The sequence below is a fragment of the Oreochromis aureus genome, linkage group 4 (genome assembly GCF_013358895.1).
Source record: "Oreochromis aureus strain Israel breed Guangdong linkage group 4, ZZ_aureus, whole genome shotgun sequence".
Classification (NCBI taxonomy): Eukaryota; Metazoa; Chordata; class Actinopteri; order Cichliformes; family Cichlidae; genus Oreochromis; species Oreochromis aureus.
In genome coordinates, this window is record NC_052945.1 from 43,432 (window position 1) to 56,914 (window position 13,483).

At 41.0% G+C, this 13,483-nt stretch overlaps 1 protein-coding gene across 1 annotated transcript in view; it reads left to right on the forward strand.

Annotated features, from left to right (window-relative positions):
• Nucleotides 1-13,483, forward strand: part of scn4ab (sodium channel, voltage-gated, type IV, alpha, b) — a 59,219-nt gene that overhangs the window by 16,640 nt on the left and 29,096 nt on the right. The window contains exons 4-5 of the mRNA XM_039611238.1: nt 7,577-7,695; nt 7,788-7,877. Coding sequence (XP_039467172.1) covers nt 7,577-7,695; nt 7,788-7,877 — 209 coding nt within the window. The remainder of the gene's footprint in view (nt 1-7,576; nt 7,696-7,787; nt 7,878-13,483) is intronic.

Here is a 13,483-nt window from a genome sequence, read left to right on the forward strand (position 1 = left end):
TTAGTTAGCCTATTACTAGGGGTGAGACACTGACGCAGTTAAGCAGTCCCTTGGAGGCCTGGCTCCTAGGGTGGATTAGGTTCACCATGAGTTTCTAAAGGCCCTGGATGTTGTAGGGCAGTCATGTTAATGGTAAAAACACAGCCCTTTTCTGCGGTGCCGCGTTCCTAGCCACCATCGATGAGTCGGAGGCCCCCGGGACAATCGGTGGGGGCGTGGGAGATGCCGTCGGTGAGTCAGGGACTATCGCCTGGATGCCGAAGCTCCTGGTAACCAGGAGAATGCAATCCGCTTCTTCTGCAAGTGAGAGGTAAACCTTCGCAGCCAGCAGCAGGGAGTTGGCGAGGCCAGTTCACATCGGCAACTGTCGGAGGAAGACGTGAGTGAAGAGTTCCTAGCAAGTACAGCTTGCTCTCCATGAGTTCGAGTGCAGTACCATCACCCAGGCGCAGAGAGAGAGGAGTTTCTCCGCCACTCTGCATCGGAAAGGGAGTAGCGCCGCAGCAGCAGCAACTTCAGAGTGGTGTATTTCCCTTCGGTGGGGGGATCCCGGAGGAGGGTCATCGCATGGCAGGTGGACAGCGGATCCAACAAGGCCACCACATGATGGTATTTTGTGTCGTCGGCCGAAATGCCACGAAGAGCCAACTGAGCTTCGACGTGCACGAACCACAAAGGAGGGTCGTGAAGCCAAAAATCTGGCAGCTTAACCGCCACAGCAAAAATTAAAATGTACAGCCCTGCTCTCCCTGCCAACATAAATGAAGACAGAAAACTAAACAGCAGTGACGTTTGTAGGGTTACTCAAGTTGGAGGATGAACGCTAACTTTTTTTCTACTCAAAGAGGGTTCCTGATGGTTAGGAACAAATGTAATCACATGGCAGGATATTAATGGACCAAACTTCAGTCAGGAGAACAACTGCGATAGAAGGTTAGTCATTAATATACTGCTACATGGGCTGGGCTGTAGTTACATTGTAAGGTTTTAAAAACTGAGCTTCAAAATGAAGAGTGATGATAAAAACCGAGAGAGGCTGACAGTGATCACTGACTGTTTCGGATTAAATAAAACAAGATACAAAGAAAACATATTAAAAACACAACAGCCTTAATAAATGCAGAGTAGTTTGTTCATACGTCATCACTTAAAGATTGGATATTCCACCTGCACTGTAAAATATAACTTGTTGTTTCAACTTAAAAATATCAGGTACAGGGCTGCCTTAAAATTTTAAGTTAAGTCAAGAAATAGAGTTTGTTCTTATAACACAACCAATTGTTATCTTAATGAAAAATTACATGTTGTCTAAACTTTCGTCTTAGTTTAGTTGACTGAGATTTGTTAGTCAGTTCAACTCCTTTAATTGTCATTTTTACTTGGGAAAACCCTTTCAGCTAAATTAAAATAATCTATTGTTTAAACTCTTGTCCTAGTTCAGTTGACTTGGGTTTTTTAGTTAATTCAAATACTTTAGTAGTTCTTTTAACTTAGGAATCTATTTTAGCTTAACTAACATAATCTGTTAGCTAAGTTGATTTAAGTGTATTAATTAACTGAGCTCCTTAAGGTAGCTGAGTGAACTTGTAAATCAGTTTCATTTTAATTATCAGAGTTGATTGACTGGATGTAAAGAAAAATGTGTATTAAACATCTTAAGTTTTGTTTTGTTTTTTTTTAGCTTTCTAACATCCATTTCAGCAAAACTACCTGTTAGGTTCATCTTAGATCTCAGGTTTAAATATCTACATTCCTTTAAATTAATTTTCTGTTGTTTACAGAAAAAAAAAAATCCCACAGATTCCATTAAAGTCTATCTGATCATTTCATACAGAAAGTTTGTTTTAAGAACATGACAAGACAATTACTCATGAGCACCCAACATTGACCATTTATTGTGCCATCTTAGTCATCTGAGAAACAGAAAAATCAGTGACGTAGCTCATCAGGCTCACAATCCATCAAAACTCAAAGGCTGCTCCCTGTGAAACAATAAATTTGAACTTGGTCTTGAGCCCAGTTTGGGTGAAGATTAAATTCTGACCAATACTCTAGGAGCAGTAGTGATTCTTGTGAAGTAACAACATAAAGTCTGCATTAATGTAATGTATCAACGGGACACTTGCTATTTTAGAAAAGTTATTCTTTACATTTGCAAAATTTTTAAACTTCATTGTGCTCAGTCACACCTGTTAGCATAAAACTTGAAATATTAAAATAGTACAAAACCTTTGATAAGTGACAGTAAAGATCAGTTTATAACAACTAAGACATCACACTCTTGTATTTGTCTTCATTTACAATTGCAACAAATTCCACAGAACCAATATCTCTGAAAATGAGTGCATGCTTCTGAAACATTTGATAATATGAATATTTCAGAAACATCAGTTTGAGTCTGCTCAATTGCAAAACAAAGGAAAAATTACTGACTTGCATGAGATAAGCATCTGCAAAGTCCACCATTATATTGTTGTTCACATAAGTTTCTTAAACCATGAACAAATGAGTAATTGTCTAATCTGGAATGTAAAGTGTAGTCATTTAGTGACATACAAAAGTGAGAATGAGAACTTGCAAGAATACAAAAACAAACATAAAAACTGTCCTTAACACTAAAGCAATTGTATGCTGTGAGCATACAATTACAGTTCTGCATGGCTTTCTGCAAGAGTCTGTTTCTTAGACCATGCACTAGTGAGACGCACTGCCTTCCACCAATGTTCATTAGGATGTTCTGAATGACTTCAAAGATGTCCTTAAGTTCCTTTGGATAGTCTATGTTGAGGGCAAAAAGAAGGCCCATCAGCATGGAAATGGCACTTGAGACATCCCTCAGATTAGACAGGATTACTGCCTCCTCAAGGACAACCAACACATCGATGATGTCTTCTTCTTTCACCATCACAATGCCAACTTTCATTGTCTTCAATACCTGTCGGCTATAAAAGGGTTCAAAGACAACAACAACAACAAAAAAATTACACAATTACAATTACACAATATCCCTTGTGCTTAACAATTCATGTCTTTCCAAAGAAGAGCCATACTGATGCTTTGGATGATGGTGATTGGCTTTGGGTAACACTTATTAGTTGTTAAAGTTTTTTCAGAATGAGATATGCACCCCCATGTTACAAATCCATTTCTTGCTTTAAACAAAGACCATGTTCATAAATAACTGAGCATGTCTTCAATTGCAGAATTCAAACAAAATTTTCAATTTAAATGGTAAATGGCCTGTATTTGTATAGCGCTTTACTAGTCCCCTAAGGACTCCAAAGCGCTTTACACATTCAGTCATTCACACACATGGATGGATGACTGAATCGTGACTCAAGAGTTGACAGTTCGTCTTATAATTGGAAGGTTGCCGGTTCGAGCCCCGGCTCCGACAGTTTCGGTCGTTGTGTCCTTGGGCAAGACACTTCACCCGTTGCCTACTGGTGGTGGTCAGAGGGCCCGGTGGTGCCAGTGTCCGGCAGCCGCGCCTCTGTCAGTGCGCCCCCAGGGCGGCTGTGGCTACAATGTAGCTTGCCATCACCAGTGTGTGAATTTAAATCTCGTATGCTAAATATTGGCTGTGCTCTAAAAAAATCTGGCTGACAATACATGAAATGTGCAAACTGCAGCTACACTACAGGATCAGATTATGGCTCCATAGACAATGCTTCTTTAATCAGTTTATTGATTAGAGTTTATTTTTTCCCCTATATTAACAGCATGAAAAAGAGCATATAGACGTGGCTGAACAGGTTGCATAATTGGCACTGAATATCAACATCCACCTTTACCCAGCTGCCCAATGACTCTCGGCCAGTAACCTTTAATTGCTTACCCAGTCTACACAGTCTCTTTTCCAGGGTCCAGGACATTTCACCAAAGTATTGCCCCCACAGCTGTAGCAGCCACCGCAGCCCCTTAAATATCCTAATATCTCTGCCATTACAATATACAATGAGAAATCAAACGTAAAGCTGAAGTGAACAGTACAGCAGCGAAATGTCAAAGACCCTGGTGAAGACATGAATAAACACAAGACACTAATAATATCAATGCTAGCTTGCCAGTTAGTTTCTCTGAAACCTAGACCAAATCCAGTGTCAAAGATCTTGTAATAATACATTTGGTGAGGAAAAAAAGTACACATGTTATCATGTGGCATCTATTGTTTCATAGATGCCACATGTTTCATTTAAAATCCACTGTGGTGCTGTCATTATTAAATTTACTAAAAGAAACAATGCTAACCTTCACAGTCTTGAAAGTGTGTGAGGATCTTCCTTTAGAAAATGAGGTCCTCTGTCCTCTTCCTTTGTGTAGGGCTCTGGTCAAAGAAGTCAAAAGAAAACAAAAACACTTTAAACAGTGTTCATGAAACATGTAGACAGCTCCAAATTCATAGCTTTTTGATACATAATTCCATCAATATATGATTATCATTGGAGATTTTGAATCAGGCTTATCAGGACATTCAAGTAGAATATGATATCCAACCTACCACCAATATACACAGATTCTGTAAAAGGTACCACACTAAATGTCCAGTTGTGAAATATGATGACAGACTTTACTTATCAGCTTTCTTTCAATGAGTTCATCAGTTGAACTGGATAACCTAAAACTTAAACAAAGGATTAGATTTCGCAGTTGAACACTTACATCATCACCGAAGCATCTTATGAGCCTAGTTAGCCCTCCTATGCCGCTCTTGATTTTGTACAGCTCCACGAACCTCTCCATAATGGTCAAGCACAGCAAAAGGAACCCTTTCAGGTCAACAGATGTAAGACGGGCAAATTCTGCTTCAACCTGAGCAATAGAAGAAGAGGGTGGAGAGTACAGGCAGAATAAAAAAAAGATTCTTTGAGACCCAAATTTAAGCAAACGGTCATCTGAGGCCCATTAGAGAAAACACAAACACACAAAAGCAAACAAACAAAAGATGCACTTTACCTGCCATTCAGCAAACAAGGAAGTTCAGAGAACAATAAGCTCTGTCTCGAAATCTTCAAGTCATCACAAAATGACTTATGTGATGTAAAACTTTAGTAAATGTGCGATTAAAAGAACACTGAGTAAAAGGACAAGTAACAATTTCCTTATTCCTCAGACGTTTACCTTGATGAGCAATACTGTTTTAGTCCAACTGCCTCATTAAAGTTACACAACAGGCTTTTTACATTAAAGCCAGCAAGTCCATTACATACTCCCTTTTTAGATCTGAAATACTGTGCACATTCTGTGTATATGTATTGGACAGCAATTACCCAAAAAGAGCGCAAAGTTTGCAAGTCCACCTCATTTAAATGACAAAGACAGATGTGATCATCTAGACCTGTGAAAATAAATTAATGACAAACTTGCAGTTATGGATGTTATTACAACCACAAGAACCTAAACAGTCTGCTCCATTGCTTTTGTTAATGAATCATTTGTTGGTAGCACATCTGAATATTTAGTTTATGCCACCTGCATGCGATCATCAATAGTGCCATATTACTTCTTAAGAAGTACCCTGACACTACAATCTTTATATCATTTGTTCTACAGAGCTATTAAGTTACAATATAATCTGTGGTGTTTCCAGTATGACAAAATGCACAAATTGTAACTTACCATTTGACTCCACTGACAAAAATATATCCCCAGCATCAAGTTTGGCTTCACAGACCTAAAATAAGTAAAATAAAAATATATGTTATAATTATATTGTTTTCGCCATTTATTCATGTTTGCTAATTTTCTGACATATAAACAATGTTAGTTTTGTTACAATACAGAGAATGCAGTTTAATTAAAAGGTAAATTATGCAAAAAAAAAAAAAAAAAAAAAAAAAAATGCCAAAAATCAGTGTCTCTGATGCCAATTATTTTATCACTACAGCTCTTTTAGTATGGAAACTCACACTATCTAGTCATACTGATCACAAGAGTTCAAAAATAAGTCAAAATAGTGAGCTGTTGTTAAGCATAAAGCATTTCAGGGTAACAAATAACTGCACAATAGAATTAAAGCAAAAATAAACACACTGGAGGACTATCTGATAAAAACTAATATAATGCTGGTTTGTAGACCATATTTTGTCTCAGTCCTCAGTGCACTCTTGCAGCTTAGCATGCAGCAGTTAATAACAACTTAAGTGATTACATAGGGGTAAACAGATGACAACAAGCATCGGAGTCCTGCCAAAAGTTCTTTTTGAACCCAGTCAGTTATTGGAAATATTGCCAAAATGAACTTCCACCAAAATACAACAGCCTGTGAACTTGAAAGAAATTTACAAGTACAGAGACAATATGAAATAAGCTTTATTAATTAGCTGAGTTAGCTTGCTAATATCGCAACAGTGGTTGAGTGCACAACCTTAAAGCTAGCGGCACAATACTTGTGATTTGGTCAGTGCCAAATTAAACCCATAAAAAAGGCCATATGTCAGTTTATTAGGTCAAGTTTGGTCATGACACACAAGCTGGACCTTGTCGGCTAAAGTTACATTAGCTAAAGCAAACATTTCGGTAAAAGAGAAAAACACACATCATGCCATAAATTCAAAACACGTTCCAACTTTTGTAGCTCTCTTTCCTTATAGTTATAACCAATGTTACTCACCTTGAAAGCATATTCCAAAGAAGACGATTAGAAAACGTCCAAGTAAAGTGAGCATGTCGTTAACCGCCAATTCCCCATGATGCACCTCGGTAGCAGTCACGTGAGGCAGTTTTGAATCCTGCTGTGCTCAACTTACCCACATTGTCAAGTTCACATAAGTTGCTGATTTAGCTGGACATGAGTTTTCAAGTTAGCTTTTTTTGGTGTAATTGGGACGTTTTTAACTTGTAATTCTATGTTATAACAACAACTTCAGTCATCTATCGTCAAACTGATATAGAATAATATGTTGAAATAACAAACATCTAGAATTACATTTTACAGTGTGGTGTCAATGTTTTAATGCAGTACAGTTGTTAATATTATCACTCGTCACATCCTGTTTATGACAGTTAAAATAAATAACATTCATATAAGAAAATTGTCTGTGTAAACTGTGTGTGGTGTTTAATAGGCCTATACTACTGTACTTTAATGTCGGTCATAAGGGTGGTACTTCAAGAGCCATATATTTTATGAGGTGGTACTCATTGTGAAAAGTTTGAGAACCAGTGTTGTAGGGCATTCCTAGTTGACACACCTGCAACACAATGTGGAGATCCGGGATGGTTCCTCTGGATTGGCAGACTGGGGTGGTGGTCCCCATCATTATGAAAGAGAACTGGAAGGTGGGTGCTCCACCTATAGAGGGTCACACTCTTGCGTTTTCCTGGAAAGGTCTATGTCAGGGTACCAGAGACGAGAGTTCATTTGTTACTAGGACACTGGATTCAGGAGGAGCAGTTTTTGCCATGATTGTCATGGTTAAAACAATAGACCAGTTCTTTATCCTCTCGAGGATATTTGAGGTTGCGTGGGACCTTACCCAACCAGTCTACATGTTATCATTTAATACTGATGGTGAGAAACACCATACCACCAGTATGCCTGTCACCTGTGTCTTAACTGTCTGTCTCTCTGCAGACCTTCATTGTGCTCAGTAAAGGAAACGTGATCTACAGGTTTAATGCTGAGCCCGCCTGTTACCTGCTGAGTCCATTCAACCCACTGAGGATCTTAGCCATCAAGGTCCTCATTCATTCATATCCTTTATGATAGTTTACACCCTACCTGCATAATGTCACAGTATGCCTTTATGACAACAGGATAAAAAAATTTTTCTTACAAATACAACTTTATTCAGTCTGTTCATTATGGTAACGATTCTGACCAACTGTGTGTTTATGACGATGAGTGACCCACCAGCATGGAGCAAGACAGTCGAGTAAGTCCGCACGCATGCACGCACACACGCACGCACGCACACACACACCAGGGGTCGGCAACCTTTCTGATGGCGAGTGCCATCTAAAATTTCCTCAGAAGTCAACAGAGGTGGGACCAAGTCATTGTTTTGCAAGTCTCAAGTAAGTCCCAAGTCTTTATCCTCAAGTCACAAGTCAAGTCTCAAGTAAAGTCAAGCAAGTCAGAGTCAAGTCGCAAGTCAAGACAGACAACTTTCAAGTCAAGTCCCAAGTCCGAAACTTTGAATTTCAAGTCCTTTCAAGTCTTTTTTTTTTAACCCTCTGGGGTCCCGGGTATAATTGGCCGTTCTTGACTACTTTTGATTTTACTTCTATATTTCACTTTTAAATATGTTTTTCTTGCCTTGTTTGGTATCATTATTTACAGCACAACCTCAAATATCTGAAATTTGAGTTATTTTTTTCATTTTGGTATACTATATTAGCACAGTTGATCTAAATTCAGACAAAGAATTCAGAATCCAAGTAGAAAAAAGTTATATTTTTTTACATGTTTAACGAATCATTTTCATAACTTGAAATGCAAATAGAAATTGTACATTTCTAAAAATTATGCACAAGTTTTGCAAACAACAAAGTTATATGGTACTATTTACCTAAAAATGCAGCCAAGGCCTCAGGCGTTTTTATATAACCATTTAAATCTATTTACAGAACAATCAGGTGTGCTGCATCAAATAAGAAGGCACACAAATTATTTGTGCCAGTCCAAAAATGTAGTTTGTGTTCAGTATAAGACAGAGGAGAACACCACAGGCCTAAACCCTGCAGGTCTGACAACTGGAGGTGCAACAGTCCAATTTCTATGTGGAGACAGCGTTTACACTGGAATCTGCCTTTGACAGCTTTTTTAGATCAAATATGAAATTCAGCAGTCTAACTGACACACAATACAAAACAATAACTACACAACAAACTAACTATAGCCTCCAAACACGCTAAACGTCACTAATGTCTCACATATGAAAACTCTCTCTCTCTCTTTCTTTCGCTCGCCTGCTTTCCGTCATGGTGTCACTCCTAAAAACTTCCCCTTCTCCCTAAACAACCAAATGTCACATGTTGCCTTATCATTTTTTTGATTGGCTGACATGGTAAACTCTAACACCAATAGGAAAGGGGTGTTTTTTTCTTTTTCTTTTTTCACTCGCAAGTGGAGAGCGTATGCTAGGCTGTCTGTAGAAAACGCCGTTTTTGTCTAGCATCCCTGTTGAGAATAACCTTTGCAAATAAACAACAGCTAATAATATAAGATCAAAGTATTTTATTTGATGTATTGACATAAATGACAGAAGATAAAGGCCATGTATAGCAGGACTACTCAATTACACACTAAGGTGGGCCAGATTTTCTAACCAAAAAAAAATTTCCCAGGCTCAGACATGCAAAAGTTAAACACGACCATACACTAATTGCAAATTAAACACAGTCATTTTGAATTGTGATGGTAAAATAAATATTTGTCAGTCTAAACTGGGTTAAATCTACGGGGTTAATGAGGGGGAGGAGACGGAGAGAGACTGAGTACAGCTACAGAACCCACTTTCTGAAACGGACCCTGCTCACCATTCACCGACAATTCTGAGCTAACAAGTTGCATGTTATTCTTGGATGCGCTTGCAGGACCAGATTTAAAATAGCATGACAAACATATCATACCTGTTAAGCCAAACAAACAGTATCATCAACGTAGCCGAAGAACATTTGCTAATAAGATGAAGTTAGCTAAGTCAGCTGTCTCATCGTAGCAAAAAAAAAAAGAAAAGAAAGCACCACCTACCGTTCTTTATGCAACTTCAAATGTCGGACAAAGTTGGAAGTTGTTCCATCTCCGTCTGTGATTCTCTTCTTGCATGTTTTGCATATTGCATTTCGTTTTTGTTGACTACTTCGTAGTTTATGTACCGAAAGAAATTACTCTTGGGAGCATTTTTTGGCTCGAGCGTTTTTGTTCTTGTTTTTTCAAATCTGGTTAATTTTATTGGCTGTGCTACAGCCCACGCTCACATACATACGGAGTGTGGTAAGAATGAATGAATGAATAAAGTGAATTAATGGTCCGCACTTTTTATATAATATGTATGTTAAATTTTAGATTTGGGTAAAATATCAAGTCTTTTCAAGTAAACTGTCACGGTTTGCGGGTGCAAGCTGTGTGGGAATTAATTAGGACCGGGCAGCGGCAGCTCAAGTGCAGGTGATGATTTATTAACAATAAGGCAAATAAACAGAAATGGCGAGTGACACTAACAGGTAAACCTAAACTGGGAAAACTAACAAAGCAAACCAGAAACGAAGATGCAGGGAGGTCCGAGGAAACACACATGGAGAGACCTTGCAGGGACATCGAGGGAAACAACACAGACGAACCAGCAATCACTAAGACAAAAGACACGACTGAAATACACTCAGAGAACACAGGGAGATTACACACAGGTGGGGGACACAGCTGGGAGAGATTAACCTGACGAGACAAGGGAGGCAAACTGAAAACACTCACATCAGACGCAGACCTTCAAAGTAAAACAGGAAACACATACACGTAATGACACAGACTAAACACAGGGATACACGGGTAGAAAAGAATGAACACTAACCGAGGAAGAACAGAACCAAAATTACAATAATAGAAAACACAAAACGCTGGGTCAAAAGGACCCAGGATCATGACATAAACAGGTTCAAGTCCAATTCAAGTCCCAAGTCACTGGTGTAAAAGTCCAAGTCAAGTCACAAGTCTTACAACCTTTTTTCAAGTCAAGTCTAAAGTCATAAAATTAATGACTCGAGTCTGACTCGAGTCCAAGTCATGTGACTCGAGTCCACACCTCTGGAAGTCCATCCATCCATCCATCTTCATCCGCTTTATCCGAGGCCGGGTCGCGGGGGCAGCAGCCTAAGCAGAGAAGCCCAGACCTCCCTCTCCCCAGCCACCTCCTCCAGCTCATCCGGGGGAACACCAAGGCGTTCCCAGGCCAGCCGAGAGATATAATCTCTCCAGCGCGCCCTGGGTCTGCCCTGGGCCTCCTCCCGGTGGGACATGCCCGAACACCTCACCCAGGAGGCGCCCAGGGGCATCCTTGTCAGATGCCCGAACCACCTCAACTGGCTCCTTTCGATGTGGAGGAGCAGCGGCTCTACTCTGAGCCCCTCCCGGATGGCCGAACTTCTCACCCTATCTCTAAGGGAGAGGCCAGCCACCCTTCGGAGGAAGCTCATTTCTGCCGCTTGTATCCGCGATCTCGTTCTTTCGGTCACTACCCACAGCTCGTGGCCATAGGTGAGGGTCGGGACGTAGATCGACCGGTAAATTGAGAGCTTCGCTTTTACACTCAGCTCCCTCTTCACCACGACGGACCGGTGCAGCGTCCGCATCACTGCAGCCGCAGCACCAATCCGCCTGTCGATCTCTGGCTCCCTTCTCCCATCACTCGCGAACAAGACCCCGAGATACTTAAACTCCTCCACTTGGGGCAGGAACTCATCCCCGACCCAGAGTGGGCACTCCACCCTTTTCCGGCTGAGAACCATGGCCTCAGATTTGGAGGTGCTGATCCTCATTCCCGCTGCTTCACACTCGGCTGCGAACCGTTCCAGTGCGAGCTGGAGGCCTCTCACCGATGAAGCCAACAGAACCACATCATCCGCAAAAAGCAGAGATGAGATTCTGAGGCCACCGAAGTGAAAGCCCTCCGCCACTTGGCTGCGGCTAGAAATCCTGTCCATAAAAATTATGAACAGAACCGGTGACAAAGGGCAGCCCTGGCGGAGCCCATCACCCACCAGGAACGAGTCCGACTTATTGCCGGCAATGCGAACCAAACTCTTGCAACGGTTGTATAGGGATCGAATGGCCCGTAGCAATGGTTAGTTAGTAGCAAAACTACTAACTAACCTATGAATTAAATAAAGTTCACTATCAGTAACGTCATAGCACCCACCCAGCTGTATAGAAGGGTTAGGGGTTTGTTGGTTTATATCTGACCCAGACAGACTGCAGTTCATAACTTCTTACCTGAAGCTCAGTTCACCTGACACTCAGATCGTCGGCCGCCTCGGGTCTCTCCTACTCCTGCCTCCCCTTTCCCTCATCCACCTGCTGGCCTCAGTGGAAGCTCCACCATTGCCACCACCAAACAACTGAGATATTTTTACATTTTACACATCGGCCAGCATCTGGCCAATCCACCACCTTTCATTGTTTATAGAATAGAATAGAATAGAATAGAATAGAATTCAACTTTATTGTCATTGCACATGCACAGGTACAGGGCAACGAAATGCAGTTTGCATCCATCCAGAAAGTGCTTTAGCCGTGATATAGATATATTACAATATATATTAGCAATAATAGAGATGTGTAAGTATATTACAGAAATGGGTCTATTATGGTATGTTATAATGTACACAGTGTGAAGTATGTTATGAATATTCTATAACTATAAGTATGTACAGGCTGTAGTGAGTACAAGCTATGTACAGGCTATGACGGGATATAAATATGAAATAAAAACTATACAGAAATCTGAGATATACAGTTATACAGAAATGTGAACTATGTAAGTTATAAACAGTTGTAGGATTAAAAATTATCGTATGTACAGAATGATTATTTACACAGAACTATACAATAGTGGTAAAGTGCTAGTGGTTGTGGGTGTGTGTATGTTCAGTCCATGAGTTTAACGTCGGTCAGATGTCAGGAGGCAGAGTTCAGGAGTCTGACAGCAGTGGGGAAGAAGCTGTTCCGGTACCTGGTGGTCTTAGTCCGGAGGCTCCTGTAGCGCCTCCCAGAGGGCAGGAGGGTGAAGAGTCCATGTGATGGGTGACTGGGGTCTTTGATGATTTTCCCAGCCCTTTTCAGACACCGCTTCCTGTAGATGTCCTTTATGGCAGGAAGTGGTGCTCCGGCGATGCGCTGGGCAGTTTTCACGACCCTCTGCAACGCCTTCCGGTCCGAGGCGGAGCAGTTCCCGTACCAGACTGTTATACAGTTGGTCAGGATGCTCTCGATGGTGCAGCGATAGAAGTTCACCAGGATGTCTGAGGACAGGTGGTTCTTCCTCAGAGTCCTCAAGAAGAAGAGGCACTGGTGAGCCTTCTTGACCAGCTTGGAGCAGTTGGTCATCCAGATGAGATCCTCGGAGATGTGGACTCCCAGGAACTTGAAGCTATGACTCAAGTATGGTATGACTCAAGATGGCGCCTGTGTGTTTGGCATGCCGTCTGTCGCTCTCTTCTATTTGTTTTATTTTATTGTTTTTAGTCAATTTTGTGCAACATGTTAGCCCTACATTGTTTTATGATCGCCAGACATTATTGGAAATAGGCTTATCTACCCAAGCTTTAGCTCGGTTTGGAAATGACAACCAAGGCTTTCTGCCTCCCGATTTGGAAGTAACACCACCTCACTGGCGTTCCTTACCTTTGCCACTGGATGTGCGGAAGCAACGCAGGAGACGGGGTAACCGTGGAGGTCGCCTTGTCAAACTGAGACTCAGGATTTCTTGTTTTCCTCATGAGCTTCGCTCAATTTGTCGATCCTGCCCGCGACTCTTGGTGCCGT